At 36.8% G+C, this 26,426-nt stretch overlaps 1 protein-coding gene and 1 pseudogene across 8 annotated transcripts in view; one reads left to right on the forward strand and one right to left on the reverse strand.

The window, feature by feature from the left end:
- Positions 1-1,459: 1,459 nt before the first annotated feature.
- Rap1gds1 (Rap1 GTPase-GDP dissociation stimulator 1) overlaps positions 1,460-26,426 on the reverse strand; it is a 145,998-nt gene continuing 121,031 nt past the window's right edge. For 4 of the 8 annotated variants that reach the window (XM_040293068.2, XM_005338562.2, XM_021735443.3 and 1 more), the window contains 3 exons: positions 9,581-9,707; positions 7,458-7,586; positions 1,460-3,273 (listed from right to left, as the gene is read on the reverse strand). In XM_040293068.2, the coding sequence (XP_040149002.2) occupies positions 3,146-3,273; positions 7,458-7,586; positions 9,581-9,707 (384 nt within the window). In that variant the 3' untranslated portion in view covers positions 1,460-3,145. Of the gene's footprint in view, positions 3,274-5,412; positions 5,522-7,457; positions 7,587-9,579; positions 9,708-11,146; positions 11,206-26,426 lie in introns of those variants that run through there. The other 4 variants (XM_078021893.1, XM_078021892.1, XM_078021891.1 and 1 more) reach the window with 2 other exon arrangements.
- LOC144366974 (ferrochelatase, mitochondrial-like) lies at positions 11,492-21,774 on the forward strand (annotated as a pseudogene).

The following is a 26,426-nucleotide window of genomic DNA, read 5'->3' on the forward strand; positions in this document are numbered from 1 at the left end:
AAAAATTTGCCTCTTTCTCTCTATATATGTATGCCCTTTGTGACAAACACCATGAAGTTCTTGCACATATTGAACGAGGTTTTAACTGTGTGGCTAAGCATGTTAAAGATTGTACATACGTTTACCAGGAAAACCATGTATTTCTGGGTCATAGTTAAGTTCCAAATATGTGATGAGAGGTTAGACATAAAAGATAAAGCAAGTTTGGCTTTGGGGTGGTCATGGGTATAAACTTCAATTCTACCTAAGCCCTAACTTTAATGACTTAGTATCCAACTTGTTCCATTTTTACTCCTTAAAAGCTGCACTGGTAATACTGGGGAGCAGAGTAACTATCTGAGCTACCTGTGAGGAGATGGCACTGCTCATAACACCAGCCTGATCCTCTGGTTTGCTTAGGAAGTGGGACAGGTAGTGTGCATTCTTCCAAGTGTTTTTATATTAGAATTTGTGTGGAGCTGAGGGGCTTTTAAACTTACTGATTCTGTTAACAGCTGGACACAAAAGGGTAATGCTCACCCTAAGTAAATGTCTTAACATTCAGACATCTTCACTTTGTATGTTCAATGGAATTAGATGAGCCTTCTAATGGCACCGAGGAGCATCTTTCTGAATTCTTCACATGCAGTATTTCTCAGACCACTCCACACTAATGTTTGCATCCAGAATTACATTCTGTTCCATTTGAGAGGAAACTACTTTAGAACCGAAAAACTTTGTTTCACATCTCCATTCTTATAGCATGCTCAAAATGTTTTATCAAGGGAACCGCTGGACTCTGAACTAGCGTTTGATCAACTGTTGAGCTAATTACAATCTGGGCAGATGATTAGCAAGATTCCAAATTGCTATTAGGGCAGAGGGAAAGGTGGACCATTCTAGTGCATTGCATTCAGGCATCTTCTATGCTGGGATTCTTGGCTGTTCTGCTTTTCATCTGTGCTCTAGATCTGTCACAAGATGACAGGTCAAGCTTTGTTGTGCTACTCTTCTAGTTCTCTCCCTTGGTTTTAACAGTGGCCTTTAAACTAAAATTAGTAATAGCAGATGAGGAATGGAACAGTCTGTGTTCTCCCAGAAACTGCTGTGGTTTAGTGTACTAACTGCTGACCCTGTCATCCTATGGCACAGCCTTCTGGTCCTCCTGTAGAATTGGTGATTTGACCTGCACTTGGTTTTGCTGGAGCTGGGGCACTAGAGTTATTAGTGAATGACTGTTGGCAGCTAGCCCAAATGGTGACTTCTCTCAATTCTATGATTATAGAATGTTTCTGTTTTGAGGCTTGCCTTATAATGCTTTTCAATAAGGACAGATCACTTATCAATCAAGTCTATCTGGAATGAATTCAGGCATTCTGGAAACTTCATAAGTAGGAATTCATTCATTTTACCAATACTTATTTGAGTACCCACAATGAGCAAATACATGTAAAATACACAAATAAACCAAATGATACTATTATAGTTTGATACACTATTTATTAAGTTATTAATATGGATAGTCTATTATGTAACATTACAGATGTCTTTCAAAACCTAACAAAATAGAGTCCACTATCCAGCCCAGGAGAACAACAATAAATACAAGATCATTCTTACAGAAAGTGTAGCATAAGCACTCACAATAGTCCCTTAGAGTTAGATATCAAAGGGAACAATCAAAAGGTTCTTCATTAGGGTTTTAACATTCTTGAATTACAGCTGTATGAGTCAAAAGTCCAACTTGGATCACACAGAGATGGGCATCTCAGAGAGGAAGGAACTCCTGTCCCCTCCTTGGCAGCCCTTTTCTGCTGCCTTGCAGTCCTGGAGTGAAGCCCAGCCTCCCTTGTAGGCCAGTAGTGGTCAAACCTGGGTATGGGGAGAAGGCAGATGGGTCACAGGGACATTCTGATTAATTTACAAAGATCGTGTGTCAAAGCTCTAAAAACCCATAGTGTATTGGCAGTGAAGAGTACACTATATTTTGCCAAGGGGTTCTTCTCAAGTCTTGGCTTTCTTACAGCCTATAAGATTACTGTAGTTCTCAGTGGGAAAGTGGAGTGGGAAACCCGAATAGTGATTAGTATGAGGCCACCTGCAGGATGTACTGGACTGACTACTATGGCTTTTATAACCTGCCTTCCTTTATTTAGTCTAGACAAGCTTATTTTCTTCATCTTTCCTCCTATGTCTCACTATAAGGCTTAAAAAGGACTATGAAAGATGAACTTCTTGCTTTCAACCTGAATGATGAAAGACAGAAAAAATACATTCTTAAATGTGCTATACTCAATTTTCCTCAGTTGAAAACAAATGCCAATGGCTTTTAAAGACAAATGTTAACAATGCCGATTAAGTGATGGAAGGAGTTCTGAGATGATACTACACATATATCAGAATCTAAGGTGCCACAGGCAAAACTCAAAAAAGGGATTCTTTAACCTCTTAGTGCTAACCACACTGAAAACTACAACTGTTTTCAATATTAGGCTATTGATGACCGTCAATTAAATATGGAATCAATCAGAAACCTCAGAAGTCTTGCCAAGGTTATGGCAGTTTTCAGTAGTCTACACAGTTAGGAACAGGAAAAATCATAGGATAAAGAGTGAGCACTGGAATTTTATTTAACTCTAGGTACCATGGGATTGACATTAGTAGGTAGGACTAATGAAGGAGCAGCCATACAGTTTGTTTTGGTCATTGTGCTTTCCAAGTACCCTCCCCAAAAAAAGAGAAATGGAGCTACTTTTTTTACTATTCAATTTCATCTTCAAGCTAGACAGATCCTGCTGCATTCTTTGTTTCTAATTTACCAGTACGTTATTATGTGGTTTACTGCATGTGAGGAGCAAGTCATTATGTTGTACCAAGTTTACATCATCATAGGACTACAACATGCACATTCTACTTAATGTAGCTCAAGCAACAGGAATACAAGAGAACAGTTATGGGTGGAGACTTGTTTTGACAGTCATGTTCACACTAACTATGGGTTTAGAAATCTTATTAGGCAGGTACCTACAGCAGTTCTTCAATTGATATTGGAACATTACACGCATGCACAAGTGATGTAGTAGAGAATGAAGTGGAAGAGGCAGCTGGATGGAGGACAAAGGGGAAATTAGATGGGATGGTGCCACATGTCAGGGAGAGGCAGTTCTCAGCTTTCCACTGTGAGTCTCTGCTCTGTTAGGGAGGCCTGTTGGGCAACACTTTTGTTCTCATGACTGCGAAGTTTGGATACAACATCTAGAAAGGCCAAATCCTGCACTTCCTTGTGTAGAGATTCTGGAAGGCAAAAACAAGATGGCAGATGTAGTTGTGTTAGGTAGTTTTAATATCACTATATAAACTAGGAACAATTCTAGGCACAGAAATGTAATAAATCAGAAACTATATTTGAAACATTTTTATAAAGAAATCATGCCAAGGTCTATAGTCTAAGGTCAATTAGGATAATGAGTTATAATTAAATACAGTTCATTGTATGATCTCAAAGTTTAGTTACAACTGAACCCTATTCACCAGTTCAAACATGAAGTCTAATGATTTAATAATGAAACCCTTAGAATCTGTTTCAAATTAATCTGGTGGCAAATGAAGTTTATACTTCACATCATTCCAACAAATTTCTGTGACACTGGGCTGCCTTTCAGATTTCTTATCCTCGTGTTTCTGGCTCTGTTTAACCTTAATTATAGGAAAATATCAGATTCCTTTTAAGACTGAGAATCTACTATGGAAGGGGGAAATCTGATAAATCAACACTCCTAAAGTTCATATATTTATTTTGATAGGACTGACATCTAATACTAGAATCAGTATTTTTAGTAAAAATGGAAATGATTCAAGGAAAAAATCTTCAAAACAATCCTGAAAAAGAACAAAATTGGAGGTCACCACTTCAAAACTTGATATAAAGCCACAATAATCAAAACATCATGGTGCTGGTACACAGACACACATAACAGACTAATAGAAAGGAGCTCAGAAATAAACCCTCACATATGTGGTCAAATGATTTTTGGCAAAGGTGCTAAGACAATTTAATGAGAAAAGGACAGTCTTCTCAATGAATGGTGCTGAAAAAACTGGATACCACATACCAAAAAATGAAGTTGAATCTTTGCTCTATTTTGAGCTTATTTTTGTATATGGTAAAGAGCTAAAACTTAGTATTTAGAAGAAAACAATGAAAAAACTCCATGACCTTGGATTTAGCAATGAGTACTTGGATATGACATCAAAAATACAGGCAACAAAAGAAAAAAAATAGATGAACTGGATTTCATCAAAATAAACCCTTTGCGCAACAAAGGACATTATCATGAAGTAAAAAAGCAACCCACAGAATGGGAGAACATTTGTAAATCATATCTAATAAGAGATTAATATCCAGAACATAAAGAACTCTTACAACTCAACACACAAAACAATTTTAAAAATAGACAAGGAACTTGAATAGACATTTTTCCAAAGAAGATTTATAAACGAGCACATGAAAAGATCTCCAACATCCCTACTCATTAAGGAAATGCAAATCAAAATCTCAAAAAAAGACAGCACCACACACTCATTAAAATGGCTATTACAGAAACAAGAGAAAATAAATATTGGTAAGGATATTGGGAAACTGGAGTCCATATGTTTTACTTGTGGATAAGTTAAATGGCCCAGCCACTATGGAAAACAGTTATGGCAGCTTCTTAAAAAATTAAACAGAATTACCAGCAATTCCACTTCTGCATATACACCAAAAAGAACTGAAAATAAGGATTCATAGAGATAATTTTATATTTATCTTCTCAGCAGCATTATTCACAAGAGCCAAAGATGGAAATAATCTAAATGTCCATTAATAGAGGGATAGACAAAAAAATTTCAACCTTAAAAAGGAATGAAATTCTGATATGTGCTACAACATTGATGAGCCTTAAAGATGTATGCTAAGTTAAATAAAATATCTGTCATTTTGCGTCTTATCATTTCACTTATATGAGGTGCTAAGAGCAATGAAATTCATAAAGGCAGACGGTAGGAGTACATGGGGAGCTGTGGTTTAATGTGTGCAGAGTTTCACTTTGGGAGGATGGAAGATGGTACGCAGATGAATGGTACACAGCTTTAACTATACTTAATGTATTTAATGCCACTATGTACTTAGAAATGGTTAAAATAGAATTTTGTCTTGTATATTTTACTGCAATTAAAAAGTAGCTCAATAATTATGAACATGCTTAAAACAAATTTTTAAAAAAGTCTTATCAAGGAAATAGAAGATATAAAGAATTAGCAAATGGTATGATTTTTAGAACTAAAAAAAAAAAAAAAAAACCTGACAGGATTAATGCTGGAATGTAGGGAACAGAAGAAATAATCAGTGAACTTTAACACAGAACAGAAGAAGCTGGGCACAGTGGCACACACCTATAATTCCAGGAGAGGCAGGAGGAGGGTAGGTTTGGGGCCAGCCTCAGCAATTTACTAGGGATGTAGCTCAGTGGTAAAGCATTCCAGGTTTCAATCCCCAGTACCACTAAACAAAACAAAAATTGCTCACTTTAAACACCAGAAGAAAAAAAAAGAGAAAAACTAAATTCTCAGGAGCTTTAACACTATAACTAAATCTCTCATCAGATACCTGGAATGAGACAACAGGTCAGAGCTGCATAAATACTTGAATAAATAGTGGTAAAAGACATGACCTATAGATGCAAAAAGATGAACAAACTTGACATATGATAAACCCATGTCATAAATGATATGTCTAAAATGAAAAAAATTTGGGAGACAGAAATAACATTTTACTTGGGCAGGGGGAAATGGAGTACAATGGCTGTCTCATCAGAAGCCATGGATACCAGAAGAGTCTAGAAGAAAGTGGCATAGCATTTGTTCAAGTACAAAAAACAAAACTAGGAACCCAGAATAGTCTATCAGAGAAGACACTTTTTAGGAATGAAGGAGAAATAAGGAAGGAAAAACTATAAGCTGTTAGTAGATTACTTAACCTAAAAAAATGGTTAAGGGAGTTTTCTGATTCAAAGGAAATGATTAAGAAAAGGTGAGGGCGGGGGTTAAATACAAGGGTAGACAGTAGATTTTACCTAAGAATTTTTTTGTATCACATTCAATTAGTGAAGCAAAAATTACGAGAGTCTAGTTTTAAATGTATATAGAGAAAATATTAATGACAAATTATAAATACGAAGAGTATAGGAACTAGAACTTGTTCAAGCAACCTACAGAAGGTATGAAAAAAAAAAAAAGAAAATGGAATTGTACACTTAAACCATAAGAGATTGGTCGTGGGCTGGGGATATAGCTCAGGTGGTGCTTGCCTCGCATGCACAAGGCCCTGCATTCAATCCCCAGCACCACACACAATAAAAGATATCAGTCGTTACATTAAATGTAAATATTCATACCAATCAAAAGGCATTGGCAGAGTGGATTATAAAGCATGACTCCATTAAATTATCTACAAGACACTTCAAATATTAAAGATACAAATGGAAACTGGAAATGTGGAGGGAGATAATATGAATATAATTCAAAAGAAAGCAGGAGCAGGGCTGAGGCTATGGCTCAGTGACAGAGCTGTATGAGGCACTGGGTTTGATTCTCAGTACCACATATCAATAAATAAAATAAAGGCCCATTGACAACTAAAATTATATATATATATATATATATATATATATATATATATAAAATTAAGAAAAAAAAAGAAAAGTAGGAGTAGCTATGTTACTGTCAGATAAAGTAGAATTCAGTGCAAGAAAAAATGGAGCGGTATATTACATAGTTACAAAAGAGTCAATCTATAAAGGCACAGCAATCTTAAATCCACACAAATAGAGTTAAAAAATATAGGAAGGAAAAACTGACAGAACTTGGGGGCTGAGCATATAGCTCAGGTGGTAGAGTGCTTGCCTCACATGGACAAGGCCATGGGTTCAATTCCCAGCACCAAAAAAAAAAAAAAAAAAAAATCAACAAAACAATTACATTTGAAGATTTCAACACTCTTCTCTCAACAATTGATAGAATAATTAGTCAGAAACCCAGCAAGAATATAGGATACTCAACACCATAACCAGCCCACAGGATCTAATTGGAATTTAGAGTAGAACACTCTACCCAACAACAGTAGAATACACATTCTTTTCAAGTGTCCATGGTACAAATACCAAAGATTCCTTGAACAATTCCTTAGGGAGTAGCTTAGCATACGAAATCAGAACTTCTTTTTTTATAAGTTTCATTGACCCTAAAGTGTTATTTTATATAATTAACTTGTTTTTTGCTTTTATTTATTATATGATACTTTTCATTATAAAAAATCTTTTGGGAGAATTTTCAGTGTAAAAGCAACCTATAATCTCCATAAACTAATTTCTAATGCTATTTATACACAAAGTCAGCATTTACACTTTATATTTGATGTCAACCATAGAAGAAATATTTACCAGATCCCATGAGAGCACAGATCAAGACCATTGAATTATATTTGATTTCAGGAGCACTTCTCTCATCTGCTAGCAGTCTGTGTAAAATCTGTACAAGCTTAGCACTTTCTAGATCTTTTTCAGCAGTTCCTAGAATAGCAAACAATTAAAATGTAAGTTATATCCACTGTGTATGAACCAAGTACCCTTAGCTGCTTCTTCTAGAAACTAACCATGTGAACCTTTCCAAAAGGGAAAATATTAAATTCAGACCTTGTGAAAATAGTAAACAATACTAGACTTCAGGAGTTTCGGCTTATGATTCATCATTAAAACATTCCTCTTAATAAAAGGCAATTTAGAAAATAAGACGGACATGCTTATACTAAAAGTTACATGGAAAAACCATAGGCCCTAGAATAACTAAAACAACTTGATGTAGAAGAATTTCTCCTATATTATTATTATTTATGATATTAAGGCATATTGTGTAGCTACAGTATCAAAACAGGTGGAGTGATTGGTGAAGGGATAGACAGATACACAGATCAAAGGAACTGAATAGAGGGCACTCTGGGTTCCCACACATATATTATCAATTGGTACTTGACAGTGGTACAAAATCAATTCAGTGGAGGAAAGTTTTCTCAATGGTGGGACAGCAATTTGAGGTACAACAAAAAACAACTCTGAACTAAACCTCTTACCTTCTACATATATTAACTCAACATGGAGCACAGGCTTACACGTGAAACAAAAACCATGAATCTTTTAGAATAAAGAACTTTCAAACTTCCATAGGTGAAAAATATTAGAAATGGGCAAAAGAAATAAAATACGGATTTCACCGAAGAATATAAAGATGGCAAATAAAGACATGAAAAGATGTTCAGTATTGTTAACTATTAAGGAAATAGTAATTAAAACTAGAGATATAACAATATGGCTGTCAGCATGGCTAAAATAAAAAAAATAGTGATGAGATCAAATGCTGGTGAAGAATCAGAGAATTAGATCACTTATGTAGTGCTATTGAGAACATAAGGTGGGACAGCCACTTTAGAAAAGAGTTTCAAAATTTCTTTAAAAACTAAACATGAAGCTACCATATAACCCAGCAGTGTACTCAGAGACTATGTAAGGTGACCAGACTCAAACAAATTATCAGCTATCAGAAAGTTCATGAAACTACCTTGTTTGGAAGATACAATATATGTAGGACATAAAACCAGCTTCACCTTAGGCTGGGAGATCAAAATATTCTTTAATTGCTCCCTCCCTGAGCCATTTAAAATTAGACCAGCAAAGATGGTTTGATACCACGTCTTGATTCTCAAGGCCTCCGCACTTAGAGTGTGTGGACTTCTAGAGAGACTCTTATAATCTACCTAAACAGTGGGAGGCTAAGCAAGGACCTCCAAAGCATCTCTAACCATCCACCAAAGTCATTTTCAGTCTTTTTATCTTTCAAATGGAAGCATTTTTACATTCTACTTACGTATAAATTTTATAATTATTTAAATTAAGATGACAAAAAATTCACATCTTATTTATAAATCTAGTAAATCTTATACTAGAGGAAGATATGCCATATTTCTCTTCTGCTTTTGCCTTCTCAAGTTGATGGGTCTACTTGCCTCTGTGTGAGAATTATGGATGTACATTATCAGTAGGAATGAGAGATGCGTTAATAGTGTTTACACATATGGCTTAGAACTGGACAGGACATGCCTACCAGTGTATAGTTCTTCATGTAAAGCAGCCTTAGGCCTTAATCACAGGCTGTATGACATTGATACACAGTCCATGAATGACTGTATCAGTCCATTGGTTCCTGAGCCAAAGGTTGCTTCCCATATGTTAGGTGTGCATGAGTTAGCTTGGGTGGAATACTGCCCACAGGGATGATGGAGAAACTAATGGAATAATTTGAACTGCTTTTTGGAAGTTTTGAACACAAAATATGCAGAAGAGTGACAGAAGATAAGAACACATACACACTGGCAAAATGCTTCCGATTAAGGTTTTATATGACTTTTTAAAAAATCCGTTTTAAGGTTTTATCTGACTTTTATTCCACTCCTGCACTTCCTTTTATCCAAGATAAAAATAGGAGAAAATAAGTTTGTCACTGAGGTACTTACCCAATTCTAAAGCTGCTATTAATGCCAAAGCAACAAGGGCTTCATTCTGCATTATTACATGCTCACTAGTTGCCATGGTAACTAGATGCTTGATGCCACCACTCTGTACAATGGCTTTAATTACATCCTAAAATAAATAAATAGAATTATAAACTTTAATTCTAAACATAAAAAACAATCATGTTACAATCAGTTAATTCAGATTCATTGTTGGGTGGTTTTTTGACAGAGTCCTGTATGAATCATTACATTTTAACCATAATTTTTTTTCTTCATGGAAGAAAAGGAAAAAGCTTTTAGCTTTAAATAAATTCATCAAAAGATGACAAATTGCTTGAGAGAAAAAGACCATTGCACTTCATATGATGGAATAGAGGCCTAGAAGCCATCAAAGTCAAAGAAATAAAAGCTCGAATGTCCCCAAATGTTGAACTACCTTAGGATCAACAAAAGAGAAATAAAACTTGGAATTAAAAAACAAAATAAAACTTCTCCTTTTTAAATTTTTATGATAGTGCCAGGTAGTGGCTCTCTTGGCTCTAGGTAAAAGCTTTTATATGAAAACATTTTTTTTAAAGTACCTTTTACCCCTTGACTCAATCTGATGGAATATGAGAACTGAATGACATGCCAAAGGACTGAACAGAACTTTAATCAAAATTCTTTCTGCCCTCATTTCTCATGGGGCCTAGAGCTTTGCCCTTCTACAAGGGAGAGGAAGCAGTGAGCTCTGGATTTAATAAATCCCAGTGCCAACACTGAGTCTCGGCCAACTACCAAGCCTCTCCCATCCCAGAGACTTCATCTTATGATGCTGGGATGATAAGTGTATCTCTCACACAATTTTGTAATAATTACAAAGTTATAACATGAAAACACATATAAGGATATCTGGCAAAAATCAGATGGAAAAAAAATAATCACACTTATTTCTAGTAACCATTTAGTCTTCATTCCAGTGAGGGTTTTGTTTTAGAATTCTTAGACTAAATATGATTTAGTGGGAAGTCTCAATTTTAGAATATTTCAAAAGTTGCTTTGTTTGCTAGTTTTCATTATTTTTAGTAATATGAAGTAAGCTTTGTATATTTTAAAAAAGTAAACTGTCAAAGTTAGCTTCAGTGTTATAAAACTAACTTTAATTACAGATATTTATTTCAAATTGCTGAAATAAGGTTTCCTTTATCCTTCCATCTTATTTTAAAATTGTAAGACAACTATTTATCAAAAATATCTTTGTTCTGTGCCTAAACTTGTTTAGTGATAAAACATTCTACCATCAGTGAAGTCTAAGAAATGAATTTTTATGGTAGCTATCTATATTCTGGCATCCTGTAGGTCTTATCCTATTAACTTCTTTTAGAAAAGCAAGAAACTACCCTTTAAAGTCTTTTCTAACCTTCCAATTTACTGCTTACTTGGTGACAGTTCATTTGAATCTGATACATAATTCTTAAAATTAGTATTTTACAAAAATGTTTATGAATTTTATAAAATTTTATAAGTTTCACACAGAAGCTGACTGATTAAAGATCACAAAACATTCATAGATACATATGCAGTCACCTCAGGAAGGTCCTTGGACTGTCATTTCATCCTCTATCTTTCGAGTCACCCTGAAAAGTCTGCAGTGGTAGAAGAGCAGGGAATAAACAAGGGAAGTTTATGCATCAGAAATGAATAGTCCTCCCTTAAGTCCAAATACAGCTGCTGCTTCATCTTTTCCACAAGGAAAAGCTATTTCCTTTTAAAATGCCTGACTTATCTCTAACTACTTTAACAAATGTTTATTGACTAGCTACTCCGTGGGGTTGCTTTGCCTGATAGAATGTGGGATAAAAGAAATAAGGAATTGTACTTGAGTTATATGACAGAAAAGACAGTAAAATTGATGGCTAATCTTTTGGAGCAATGATTTTATGCTGGAAACTTAAGTGAGTAGCTTATGGATAATAGTTCCTTTCTATCCTGCAGAAAATTCCATGAATTACATATTATCTCCAGCTTACACATGAAGAAATTGAAGCTCAGATTAAGTTGTAATGTTTGGCAGGCTGACTGATCCACACGGCCAGCCCCGCGGCTACAGATGGCGGGGCGCTGCTGAGAAGCGACCAGCAAGCAGGGAGAAACCGTGCTGCGGATTCTGTGGAATCCTGCCGGCTGAGTTCAGGATTTCAGAAGGGAAGGAAGCGTTACAGTTCTATCCCCACGACGGGGAAACTCCAACAAGGAAACCAGCGGCCACCATCTTGGAGAGCTGAAGTAACCACCGCCACTCTCCAGCAGATGCAACAATAAAACAGGTGTGTGTTACTGGGGGGGGGGGAATTTGCATAAAATATCTCCTAGGCTTTCCTGGGGAGGGATTATCAGAGCGAGCCTGCATAAAGATGGGGGGGGGAACTAGAGACACTTGACCTTCAACTCCCCCTCCCATCAGCAGCTAAAACAAAACCTGTCTAGCCAGCGCTGGAGGAGGGGCAAGCGGAAAAAAACAAAACAATAGAGTGCCGGGGTTCCCAATAGCCACCCTCCACATCCAACAAACCACAGGCCCAGAGTACAGTTTGAACTGCCGAGAGCCATCACTCAGGGGAAATCTGGTCTAGCAGGAGAAACCAGGGGACTAGAGGCCAGGCCCTCGAGACTGGGCTGCTGGAGACCGCTTGCCTGCCGGCAACAGTCTACCCACTACCCGCGTGACTGAACAGCTGGAGAATGCCCGCCCGGCGGCGACCGACCATGCAACTGGGCGACTAGACATCGCCCGCCTGCCAGCAACAGCCAGCACGCTGCCCGTCGCACGCCCACCGGCAACCAATCACCCGCCCGCTGCCTGGGTGACCGACCATGCGACTGGGCGGCTAGAGATGCCCGCCGGCTGCCCGCGCAACTGGGCGGCTGGAGTCTGCTCGCCTGCCGGTGACCAGGAGCTGAAACCAGCCAGAGACAGTCCAGTCCCACCCCTCCATTCGGACACCCCAGCAAGGAGCCATAGCAGAGAGGTGACGTCACTGGAGCTCGGCCGTTGGAATTCCTTCCCAGCGGAATCCACTTTAGCAGGTATAGACTACCAAAACAAAGGAGAGACAACAGAGATATACAAAACCAAAACAAATCTATAGAAGAGAGCAGAAACACAGCAATCAAATAGGGCTGGAAAGTGATGTGAACATCATGAAAAAACAAGGGAAAAAAGGAGTACAAACAATGCAGGACAACTTAATTCTACAGGAGGACCTAGAAGCATCAGAAACATGGATAGGGAAAGAACTCCAGGCATACCTAACTCAGATGGAAAGGAATATTAGAGAAGACATGAGACAGCAAGTCCAAGCAATAAAAGTATATTTTGAAAATGAATTAAACAAATTCAGATGGCAAAGAATGAGCTTTACCAGGAGATAGAGATCTTAAAAAAAATCAAACAGTAATCCTAGAAATGCAGGAAACTATAAACCAAATTAAAAATTCAAAGGAGAATATTACAAATAGACTAGATCAAGTAGAAGTTAGAATATCAGATAATGAAGAAAGTTTATCAACTTGAAAAGAATGTAGTCAACACAAAAAAGATGCTTAAATTCCATGAGCAATCTATTCAAGAGATGAGAGTCATCAGGATAGAAGAAGACATAGAGATTCAAACCAAAGGAATGGACAACATATTAAATGAAATAATTCTAGAAAACTTCCCAGAGATGAAAGATGGAATGGATTGCCAAATCCTGGAAACCTACAGGACCCCAAACATTCAAAACCGTAATAGACCAACTCCAAGACATATAATTGTGAAGATAGTCAACATACAGAACAAGGAGAGAATATTAAAAGCTACGAGAGAAAGGAGGCAGATTACATTCAGGGGTAAAACAATTAGGTTAACGACTGATTTTTCATCACAGACTTTGAAAGCGAGAAGATCCTGGAACAACGTATTTCAAACGCTGAAAAATAATGGACTCCAACGAAGAATACTGTATCCAGCAAAATTAAGCTTCAGATTTGACAATGAAATTAAAACCTAAAATCGTGATAAACAAAAGCTAAAAGAATTCGCAGTGAGAAAACCGGCACTGCAAAGCATTTTGAACAAAATACTACAAGAAGAGGAATTGAAAAATAGTGCCCAAACATAACAGCGGGAGGTATCTCAGTAAAGGGGGAGGAAAATAACCAAAAAGTAAAAACTAGCCAAACTAAAATAAATAAATAAATAAACATGACTGGAAGTACAAATCATATTTCAATTGTAACCTTAAATGTTAATGGCCTAAACTCGCCAATCAAGAGACATAGGCTAGTAACATGGATCAAAAAAAAAAAAAAAAAAAAACCAAATCCAACAATATGCTGCCTTCAGGAGACTCATATGATAGGAAAAGACATACACAGGCTGAAGGTAAAAGGTTGGGAAAAATCATACCACTCACATGGCCCTCGGAAGCAAGCAGGAGTGGCCATACTCATATCGAATAAAATCAATTTCAAACCTAAGTTAATCAAAAGGGATAAAGAAGGACACTATATACTGTTAAAAGGAACCATCCACCAACAAGACATAACAATTATCAATTTGTATACTCCAAACAATGGAGCTGCAACGTTCATAAAACAAACGCTCCTCAAATTCAAGAGTCAAATAGACTACAACACAATAATCATGTGTGACTTCAACACACCGCTCTCGCCATTAGACAGATCCTCTAGACAAAAACTGAATAAAGAAACTATAGAACTCAACAGCACAATCAATAACCTAGACTTAACCGACATATACAGAATATATCAACCATCATCAAGTGGATACACGTTCTTCTCAGCAGCACATGGATCCTACTCAAAGATAGACCATATATTATGCCATAGGGCAACTCTTGGTAAATATAAAGGTGTGGAGATAATACCATGCACCATATCTGACCATAATGGAATGAAATTGGAAATCAATGATAAAAAAGAAGGAAAAATCCTACACCACATGGAAAATGAACAATATGTTACTGAATGATCAATGGGTTAGAGAAGACATAAAGGAGGAGATAAAAAAAATTCTTAGAGACAAATGACAATACAGACACAACATACCAGAATCTATGGGACACAATGAAAGCAGTTTTAAGAGGGAAATTCATTTCTTGGAGTTCTTTCCTCAAAAAAAGAAAAAACCAACAAATAAATGAACTCACACTACACCTCAAAAACCTAGAAAAGGAAGAGCAAAACAAAGCAAATGTAGTAGAAGACAAGAAATAATTAAAATTAGAGCAGAAATCAACGAAATTGAAACAAAAAAAAAAACCATTGAAAAAACTGATAAAACTAAAAGTTGGTTCTTTGAAAAAATAAATAAGATCGACAGGCCCTTAGCCATGGTAACGAAGAGAAGAAGAGAGAGAACTCAAATTACTAACATATGGATGAAAAAGGCAATATCACAATAGACACTACAGAAATACAGAAGATGATTAGAAAGTATTTTGAAACCCTATATTCCAATAAAATAGAAGATACTGAAGATATCGATAAATTTCTTAAGTCATACGATCTGGCCAGATTGAGTCAGGAAGACACACACAATTTAAACAGACCAATAACAAAGGAAGAAATAGAAGAAGCCATCAAAAGACTACCAACCAAAAAAAGCCATGGACCGGATGGGTATACAGCGGAGTTCTACAAAACCTTCAAAGAAGAATTAATACCAATACTTTTCAAGCTATTTCAAGAAACAGAAAAAGAAGGAGCTCTTCCAAATTCTTTCTATGAGGCCAACATCACCCTGATCCCGCAACCAGACAAAGACACTTCAAAGAAAGAAAATTAATGAACTTGGATGCAAAAATTCTCAATAAAATCCTGGCGAATCGAATACAAAAGCATATCAAAAAAATTTTGCACTATGATCAAGTAGGATTCATCTCTGGGATGCAAGGCTGGTTCAACATACGGAAATCAATAAATGCTACTCACCCATCAATAGACTTAAATACAAGAACCATATGATCATCTCGATAGATGCAGAAAAAGCATTTGACAAAGTACAGCATCCCTTTATATTCAAAACATTAGAAAAACTAGGGATAACAGGAACTTACCTCAACATTGTAAAAGCTATATATGCTAAACCTCAGGCTAGCATCACCCTAAATGGAGAAAAACTGAAGGCATTCCCTCTAAAATCTGGAACAAGACAGGGATGCCCTCTATCACCACTTCTATTCAATTTAGTTCTTGAAATACTAGCCAGAGCAATTAGACAGACAAAAGAAATTAAAGGCATAAAAATAGGAAAAGAAATTATCACTATTTGCGGATGACATGATAATATATTTAACAGACCCAAAAGGGTCTACAAAGAAACTGCTAGAGTTAATAAATGAATTCAGAAGGACCTGAACAGATGCTTCTCAGAGGAGGATATACAATCAATCAACAAGTACATGAAAAAATGCTCACCATCTCTAGCAGTCAAAGAAATGCAAATCAAAACCACCCTAAGATACCATCTTACTCCAGTAAGATTGGCAGCCACTATGAAGTCAAACAACAACAAGTGCTGGCGAGGATGTGGAGAAAAGGGTACTCTTGTACATTGCTGGTGGGACTGCAAATTGGTGCAGCCCAATTTGGAAAGCAGTTTGGAGATTCCTGGGAAAGCTGGGAATGGAACCACCATTTGACCCTGCTATTGCCCTTCTCAGACTATTCCCTGAAGACCTTAAAAGAGCATGCTACAGGGATGTTGCCATATCGATGTTCACAGCAGCACAATTCACAATAGCTAGACTGTGGAACCAACCCAGATGCCCTTCAATAGATGAATGGATAAAAAAAATGTGGCATCTATACACAATGGAGTACTATGCAGCAATAAAAAATGACAAAATCATAGAATTTGCAGGGAAATGGATGGCACTAGAGCAGATTATGCTTAGTGAAGCTAGTCAATCCCTAAAAAACAAATACCAAATGTCTTCTTTGATATAATGAGAGCAACTATGAACAGAGCAGGGAGGAAGAGCAGGAAGAAAAGACTAACATTAAACAGAGACATGAGATGGGAGGGAAAGGGAGAGAAAAGGGAAATTGCATGGAAATGAAGGGAGACCCTCATTGCTATACAAAATTTCATATAAGAGGTTGTGAGGGGAATGGGAAAATAAACGAGGAGAGTAATGAATTACAGTAGATGGGGTAGAGAGAGAAGATGGGAGGGGAGGGGAGGGGGGATAGTAGGGGATAGGAAAGGTAGCAGAATACAACAATTACTAATATGCAGATGTGATTCTGCAATTTGTATTTGGGGTAAAAATGGGAGTTCATAACCCAATTGAGTCAAATGTATGAAAGATGATATATCACAAGCTTTGTAATGTTTTGAACAACCAATTAAAAAAAAAAGTTATGTTTGCCCAAGGTTAGACGGTGATTTCTGATACAGCCCAGGCTTGAATCCAGAGTTTGGTTGGCAGATTCTCATTCTTAACCACTCATGGCCAAAAATGCATAAATATATGTAGTAAATTCATAGTGCCACACAGAGACGGTCACTTAATGTGATTTGAAAAGGCTCTATGAAGGTATTTTAAAGTTACATTTTAATTTCAAGATATTTTTCCAAAAGGGAAGATTAGCAAAACTTCATAAGAGCAAGAAGGTTCCTCTGGAGAATGACCAATATTTTAAACGACAAACCTCAAAAATGAATCCAGAAATTATCAAACTGTTTCATTTGTAAAAAAAAAAAAAATTATATACATAATGAAACAGTTCCCTAGGAAGTCCTTCTGAGTAAGCTCTAGATGTCTCTGAAAAAAAGTTTCTAGAAATTCTGGAAGGGTTTTGTGGAGTTTGAAACAAAGTTTTATTTTATCGTTTGATTTCTCAAGGTTTCTTATTGAAAGAAGAAGAAAAATAAATAAATAAATAATAAAAAAAAGATTTCTTATTGAAAACTAAGCCATATGGGCTACACTAACAATTTCACCTTCGTATTAGCATTTATAGTCTCTTTTCTTTATTATTTTTTTGCTAGGGGATACCAGGGATTGAACTCAGGGGTACTTGGCCACTGAGCCACATCCCCAGCCCTGTCTTGTATTTTAATTAGATAGGGTATCACTGAGTTGCTTAGCACCTTGCTTTTGCCGAGGCTGGCTTTGAACTCAAGATTGTACTACCTCAGCATCCCGAGCTGCTGAGATTACAGGCATGCGCCACTGCATCCGACTGCCTTTGATTATTGAAACAAACTTAAATTCAAGACTTTGGGGAAAATTGTATAAAAAAATTGATTCTAACAGAGTGTTGTTAGATAAGTTTAGATTTGAGATCATCATTTAATAAGATTGCAGGTTGGTGTAACCACTGAGTCACTTAACAAAAATTTTCTTTTTCTACATCATACTGTCAAAGCCTTCTCAGTATGGGATTTAAATAAGTGTTTTTTTGATGAATGATCAAATGACTAAATACATTTATTTAAACAAGTTTATAGCTTAATAACTGATGAATGTTGGGCTCTCAAAGGGTAAAAAAAAAAAAAAGTGACTACTTCAATAGGCAGGAGATTTTATAGGATTGCGAGTTCAAAGCCAGCCTCAGCAAGTGTAAAGGCCAACTGTATCTCTTTTCCTGTTTTAAAATATCTGCAGTTGGAAGGTCTAGCTAGTTGGTTAGGAGATCTAGTATAAGACACTCTTTCAAGTGAAGGTATGAACTTACCTATGGGCATAAGCACAAAAATACATTGCATATGGCTCAGATGAGTTAGTACAGACTTTTGGAAGACTAAATTTTTAAGAATTCAGGGTTACTTGAAAGAAAGTATCATCTTCAAAGTTTAAGAATTAAACACACAGGTCAGCACACACATGGCTGATGTCTTGTGAGACATGGTGTCCTGCTTTGCAGTGGGTTAGTACTTGGCAACTCAAAGGCTTCTCAGTCATGGAAATGCAAGTTGAACACAACAGCAGTGGCATTTCACACAGGAAAATTCCAATTTGTCAAAAATAAAAATCCACAAGTTCAACTGGAAAAGAAGAACCCCCAAACTGGAATATTAATGCTAAACATAGGAATCTAAAATCCTTAGAGAAATTCATAACTTCCCAAGGTTCCTTTTGGACCCATAATATCATGATATTTCCTATTTAGAATAAACAAGCAATATTCATCACCAAATGCCAAAACCCTGAAGTTCAAGGGCAGTACTACAGGATTAGAGATGGATTCCTTAAGATTTGGACTCCAGGGCAAGTTCTTGAAGGCATAGTGAAGTTGCTGGAATAGTTGTTTCCCCACATAGTCCCTTCACAAATACTAAACTGGATTGATAGGCTCATCCTTTAACAGAAGAGACATCTGAAGAGATGAAGAAAGATGGACTAGAAAGGGATATTTCTTTTATGCAATACCCACAGTACAGTGATTCTACCACAGTTTAAATGCCATTAGATACTACAAAGAGGTGGGGAAAAAGCAGATGTTGAAGTGGAACTCTAGACAGGTTACTCATCCAGTACTTTGTAGAACACCTTCAAAAAGAACTGCACCATTTTCCACTTGAGAATAAGGTGGTCAACAAAGGGGACTCCTATTCTTAGGAGGAAGGTATCAGTGTCCACAGTCATGGAAAGATTGAATTATTCCAATGTTCACCAACTGGTTTGGCAGTCCACAGTTGGTCTGATGAACTGGCTAGGCCCCCAAATAGATGAGACTACAAAGGATTTTGGAGAGGGGGAGAAGGAATATCCTTTTTGTCCAAATGGTACTGGTATGTACCAGTGATTGCAATGAAACACTTCTTGAATTGCACATCAAGTATTCTCAAGTTTTAGCTAATAGGTATGAAGTTGAAAACAACAAAAGAGGGGAGTCTCACTAGGTATGGTGGCCTACACCTGGAATTCCGGTTGTTTAGAAGGCTGAGTCAGGAGGATTTCGAGTTTAAAGCCAGCTTCAGCAATCTAGTAAGGCAGGCCCTAAGCAACTTAGTGAGACCCTGTCTCAAAATAAAATATAAAAAAAGGGATAGGGATGTAGTTTAGTGGTTAAGGCATGCCCCTGGGTACAAGATCCAGTACAAACAAACTAGAAAGAGTCTTTTAATGGAAATCCACTGTTCTTTAAGGCCTTGGCCAATTAAATTCTGTCAGTAGGAAGACTAAATCCTTGTCACAAGTCAATAGCAGTCACCCATCCAATAAAATAACTATTCCAAGCAGTACTGGTTTGTCCAATCTATGAAAATTCTGTCAGTAGGAAGACTAAATCCTCATCACAAATCAGTAACAGTGAGCCCCACCCAAGGAACTCATGTAATTATACACATGCTCAATACCTCTGATGTGGAGGAGGACAGTAAAGACCAAGGAAGTCAGTCACATTATTATAGACACAGCCTTTGAGCAGAGACTGGTTTCTTCACAGAACTAGAAATTAATATGGAAGCACAGGAGACCCCAAAGCAATGTCGAGCAAAAAAGAACAGAGCTGGAAGTGCCACACTACTCTCATTAAAAATACACTTAACAAAGGTGCCAAAAACATACACTAGAGAACGGACAGTCTCTTCAATAAACAGTGTCGGGAAGACCAGATATCCACATGTAGAAGACTGACCTTGACCTCCATCTTTCCCTATACAAAAATCAAATTAAAATGGATTCAAACATAAATATAACAAACTATGAACTACTAGAAGAAAATATGGGGAAACACTTTTAAAACGCTGACATAGACAATATTTTCCCCGTCAAGACCCTAAAAAGCATAAGAAACAAGCAAAAATAGACAAGAGACTACATCAAACTAAGATGCATCTGCACAACAAAGGGAAAAGAGTAGAGAATCTACGGAATGGAAAAAATTGTCAAAAAAGATTATTATTCAGAATATATAAGGAACTTAAACAAACAAACCCCAAAATAATCTAATTTAAAAATGGAAAAAAGATATAAATAGACACATTTCAAAAGAAATTCAAATGTCCAATACATTGTGGGGGAAAAAAAAACTTACTCTCATTAGCCACAGGGACATGCATGTCAAAACTACAATAAGGTATCACCTCACCCCAGTTTGAATGGCTAACATTAAAGAGACAAAAATAATAAATGCTGGCAGGAATATAGAAAAAAGGGAACTCTAAATATATCACTTATAGAAATATAAATTCATACAGTCATATATGAAGAACAGTATGGGGGTTTCTTAAAAAACAGATCTACCAAATGATCTAGATATCTCACTTCTGGATATATACATATACAAAGGAAATAATATCAGCATATCAAAGAGACCCCTATATACCCTTGTTTGTTGCTGCACTACTGACAAAAGCAAGATATGAAATAGACCTTAGATGATAAAGAATATGTAGTGGTTGGGTGTGGTAGCACATGCCTGTAATCCCAGCTACTCAGAAGGCTGAAACAGGAGGCTCCCTAGTTTGAGACCAGCCTGGGCAACTTAATAAGACACTATCTGAAAAAAGAAAAAGGGGGTTGGGGCTGTAGCTCAGAGGCAGAGCGCTTGCCTAGCATTTGTGAGGCACTGGGTTCGATCCTCAGCACCACATAAAAATAAACAAACAAAGGCATTTTGTTCATTTATAACTATAAAAAATGTTTTTTAAATGATAAAAAGAAGAAAGAAAAAGGACTGGGGATGGTGCTCAGTGATAATCAAGTGCCCCTGTGTTCAATTACTAGTATGAAAAAAATGTGTGTATATGTATGTATAATTACAATAGATTATTGTTCTATCATGAAAATAATGATATCCTGTTATTTGTAGCAAAATGGATGGAACTGAGATCATTATGTTAGTGAAATAAGTCAGACATAGAAAGACAAATACTGCAATGTCTTCTACCATGTGAGGATGACAAAAAGGTCAATCAGAATGTATACTAGTGATTACTAGAGACTGGGAAGAGTGAGGTGGGGGCATAGGAAGAACTTGGGGAGGTTGGAAAATAAAGTACCCAAACACAGAGATAGAAATACCAAGTCCTGGTGTTCTTATGGCACAGTGAGGGGAATTATATATAATAGGTTATTATACGCTATAAGTGAGGAGGTTGAAGGCTCCAAACACAAAGTAATGATAAGATGAAAACACTAATTACCCTCGTTTGAACAGTACGTATTGTACATATGTATTGAAATATTACACTGTACCCCATAAATATGTGTGATTATTAATACAATATTTTAAATGTTTAAAAGAGATGGAAATGTTTTGTTTATCCTGATTTGATCATTATGTACTCTACATGTATTGAATTATCATGCTATACTTCATAAAAATTTGAATAACTAAAATAACACAAAAGGTTCAAGATGCACATCACATTGCTGTTAAGTAGTGACGCAAGGATTCAAAGTAGTATTCTGACAAAGTCATAATGTTATGTAAAAAAAAAAATCTGGCCAGGTGCCCTGGCTTGCGAGGTGGAAGCTTCTTGCAGATGGAAGCTGCCATAGGACAACACAATTCCATTATGTCAGTTAGCTTGCAACCTGACATCCAGACTGACTATGGGCCTTTGTATGAGGCACTTTACCCTTCCATTTCCTTATCTGTGTAATAATTTGGATGAGAACGTTATAATACCTTCCAGGTCTGAACTGTGACTTTAAATCCATTCCCACTAATGGAATGGTTAAATGGATGGTTAAATTATTGTATTATGTTGGTTGGTCAATGACCCAAAGGGGGCTGGGGAAAGTGAGAGGTCAGATGAGGGGAAGGGAAATCTGTGATAAATGAAATTCAGAGAAGTACCTTAAAATTCTCAAATTTCAACTTAGTATTATAAGCATTTGAATCATTTAGGCTCCTAAATATGGCTGTTTAAGAGTTGAGATAAATTTTTTGTCCACCCATGTTCTGGTTGTATTAATACTATTGTTTCATACTGAACTGATGGTTCATTATGAATTAATAGTGGCTTTGTTGGCCTTTCTACTTCATGTAACAGGAATTTATCTAAGAGTTTATTTATTTATTTTTCCTTTTGTATTCTGGTACTTTTTCTCATGAGGCTGAGTGAGGTTGATTAGTTCAGCAGTTTGTGGACAGGATGGGCAACACAATGAGACCCATTAAACATTAAAAATACTTTCTATGTAGGACTGGGGTGGCTCAGTGGTAGAGCACTTGCTTGGCATGTGAGAGGCACTGGGTTTGATCCTCAGCACCACTTAAAAGTAGATAAATAAAGGCATTGTGTTCATTTGGGGAAAAAAAAATCTTCTATATACCTGAAGTGACCCTGACTTCAGTGGGTCATCCAAGTGCAGGTCCAGATGTAGGTGAGGAGTCACAGGCCTCAGGTCACTAAGATCCTCACAGTGGATGCAACCAGGGCATTCTAAGTCAACTTTGGCTGTTACCAACATGAATGGGCTTATAAACACAAAATGCCATAAGGATGACAATCACCAGCAGAGTGCTGAAAATGTTCCTATTAACACCAGGTTCTGCCTGCATAATACTGCATATTGGGCTCTGCTCCCATATCTCCACCAGCATGGAGCCTCCCTCCACCTGCCCCACCAGGAGGTTACCCAGGTCCAGTTATAGTCAAAGGCACACTGTGTAGCTCTTTCTCAGGTCACTACTGGAAAGAGGCAACCAAAACATCTGTCTCAGTGTTCAAAATTCAGATACAGGAAACATGTCTCTGTTGCTTAATCTACTTAACAGAATGGTAGTTTGCCTTACTCTAAACTATTAGTAAGAATTCTCATGGAATGAAGCAGAGGATAAATGGTAAACTCTCCAAATACAGGAAAGTGGGTTGGGAATAAGCAAGTGAGGGAGTGTTATCTGGACCTCTTCTTTTTGTGACTTTTGATGAATAGCACAACCTAGCTGGTACCAAACCCCAAACATGGAAGTACCTTTAAAACCACCTTTTCCAAACTGAAGACGTAAAAAACGGAAAGATCTCCCATGCTCTTGGATAGGCAGAATTAATATTGTCAAAATGGCCATACTACCAAAAGCACTATGCAGATTTTTTAAATGCAATTCCCATTAAAATTCCAATGACGTTGTTCATAGAAATAGAAAAGGCAGTCATGAAATTCACTTGGAAAAATAAGAGACCCAGAATAAACAAAACAATACTTAGCAAGAAAAGTAATGTAGGAGGTATCACAATACCAGACCTTAAATTATACTACACAGCAACAAAAACAACATGGTATTAATACCAAGACAGATATGAAGACCAATGATATAGAATAGAAGACACAGAGACAAACCCCAAATAAATACAGTTATCTCATACTAGGCAAAGACACTATAAGCATACATTGGAGAAAAGATAGCCTCTTCAACAAATGGTGCTGGGAAACCTGGAAATCATATGTAGCTGAATGAAATTAAACCCTTATCTCTAACCCTATGCAAAACTCAACTCAAAGTTGATCAAGGACCTGGGCATTAGACCAGAGACCCTGTGCCTACTAGAAGAAAAAAACAGGCCCAACTCTCCACCACGTCAGCTCAGGAATAGACTTCCTCAATAATACTTCTAAAGTGCAAGAAAAACAAAAATCAAGGATCAATAAGTAGGTCAGCATCAAACTAAAAAGCTTCTTCACAGCAATGTATGAGAGAGCCTACAGAATGGGAGAAAATCTTTGCCACCTGCACCTCTGATAGAGTGTTAATATCCAGGATATACAAAGAACTCAAAAAACAACCCAATCAACAAATGGGCAAAGGAACTGAACAGGCACAGAAGAAGAAATATGATTGGTCAACAAATATATAAAAACAAATGTTCAACATCTCTAGCAATTATAGAAATGCAAATTAAAACTACACTAAGATTTCATCTCACTCTAGTCAGAATGGCAATTATCAAGAATACAGCTAACAAATGTTGGTGAGGATGTGGGGAAAAGGTACATTACTGGTGGGACTGCAAATTGGTGCAACCACTCTGGAAAGAAGTATGGAGATTCCTAGAAAACTTGGAATGGAACCACCATACGACACAGCTATTTCACTCCTTGGTTTATACCCAAAGGACTTAAAATCAGCATATTACAGTGAGGTAGCCACATCAATATTTATAGCAGCTGAATTCACAATAGCCAAGCTATGGAACCAACCTAGGTGCCCTTCAACAGATGAATGAATAAAGAAACTATGATTATATATATATACACAATGGAATATCATTAAGCCATAAAGAAAAATGAAATAATGGCATTTGCCATTAAATGAATGGAACTGGAGAATACCCTGCTAAGTGAAATAAGCCAGTCCCAAAAGACAAAAGGCTGAATGTTCTCTCTGATATGTGGATGTTAACTCATAACAAGGGAGGTGGGAAGTACAGAAGTTCATTGGATTAGACAAAGGGGAATGAAGGGAATCCAGGGGGCATGAGAATAGGAGACAGTAGAATCAATGGGACATAGCTTCCCTATGCTCATATATGAATACACAACTGGTGAAATTCCACATCATGTTCAACCATAAGAATGGAATCCTAATTGGAATTGGCTGCAATCCATGTATGTATAATATGTCAAAATACACCCTACTGTCATGTATATCTAAAAACAACAAATTAAAAAAAAAACCCTCTTCCTGTAACCACTTTTACTTCTCACATTTTCTCAAGTCCTTTTCTTTTCCACCTTTACTACTACTAGTCAGATGAACCATTAAATGAAATAATTCCATTTTTTTCTTTGTGACAAAAATGATTCATTAGCAATTTCAAACTGTTCAACCCCAAACCTTCATTCAGGTCTTTATTATCTCTCATATATATATTTTTGTAGTAACTTTTAAACTGTTCTTCCTGCCTCCATTAAATCTTACACTCATCTTTCTAAAGGAAAACCAAATAATGACACTTCTGGTTAAGAGCTCCCTATTCTCTAGGGAAATCAAACTCATACACTTTAATTTGGCCTATAATTCATCTTAATTCCTGATTCTCATCCTTTCTAGCCACTTTCTCTATACAGTCCATACTCCAGCAATACTGCATTTGCAGTTTTCCTCTAAAACTATGCCATTTTACAACTCCCCTTTTGTACTGTATTCTATGCCTGAAAAGTCGCTCCCTTAACCTTCTCTTTCCTTTCTCCTGCGAGATTCCCAGTAAACTGTAAAACATCATTCCTTCTGTGATACCACCCTAGCCCACACAGCTGTGGCTGTTCTTTCCTCACTGAATGGAGTGTGCAGCTTTATGATGTACTCAGTTGTTTTCAGATCTGTACCTCACTAGACAGTTTACTCCCTTAAAGTAACAATTACATTTTACAACAATGCAAGCATTCAAATATTATCTGTTCAACAGGTCTAAGAGACAGTATGATGGAGCAGGATGAAGCAGGTATCAAAGGAGGCCATTTTCCCATTAGTTCTTTACACTTTCCATCTACTTAGTCCTGTGTTGGTAGCAATGACAATGAATGAACTCCTGGCTGGTCTGGGAAGAGGTAACAGGAAGGCCCTGGCTAACGTGTCTTTCCCTAGGTTGTCTCCATATGTCACACCTGATGGGAAACACTCCTGCATGAGGGTGAAGTCTATTTATGGGAAAGAGATTTCCAAAAATGAAAGGATATATTTATTTTTTTCTCTTGTTGTCTTCTGTGTGTACTACAAATAAATGGAAATGGCTAGTGAATTTGAATTCTTAAGTATCTTTCTTCTCATACATAGCCACTATTGCAGTTGTATCATGAAAAAAAAAGGCTCACCTTAGAAAAGAATATTTACAAAGATATTAGAGCAGCCACTACATTGCTAGACTGGGTTCCCATCATTGGGACCTTTAAATTAG

Source organism: Ictidomys tridecemlineatus, chromosome 9, assembly GCF_052094955.1.
Source record: "Ictidomys tridecemlineatus isolate mIctTri1 chromosome 9, mIctTri1.hap1, whole genome shotgun sequence".
In the NCBI taxonomy this organism is placed as follows: Eukaryota; Metazoa; Chordata; class Mammalia; order Rodentia; family Sciuridae; genus Ictidomys; species Ictidomys tridecemlineatus.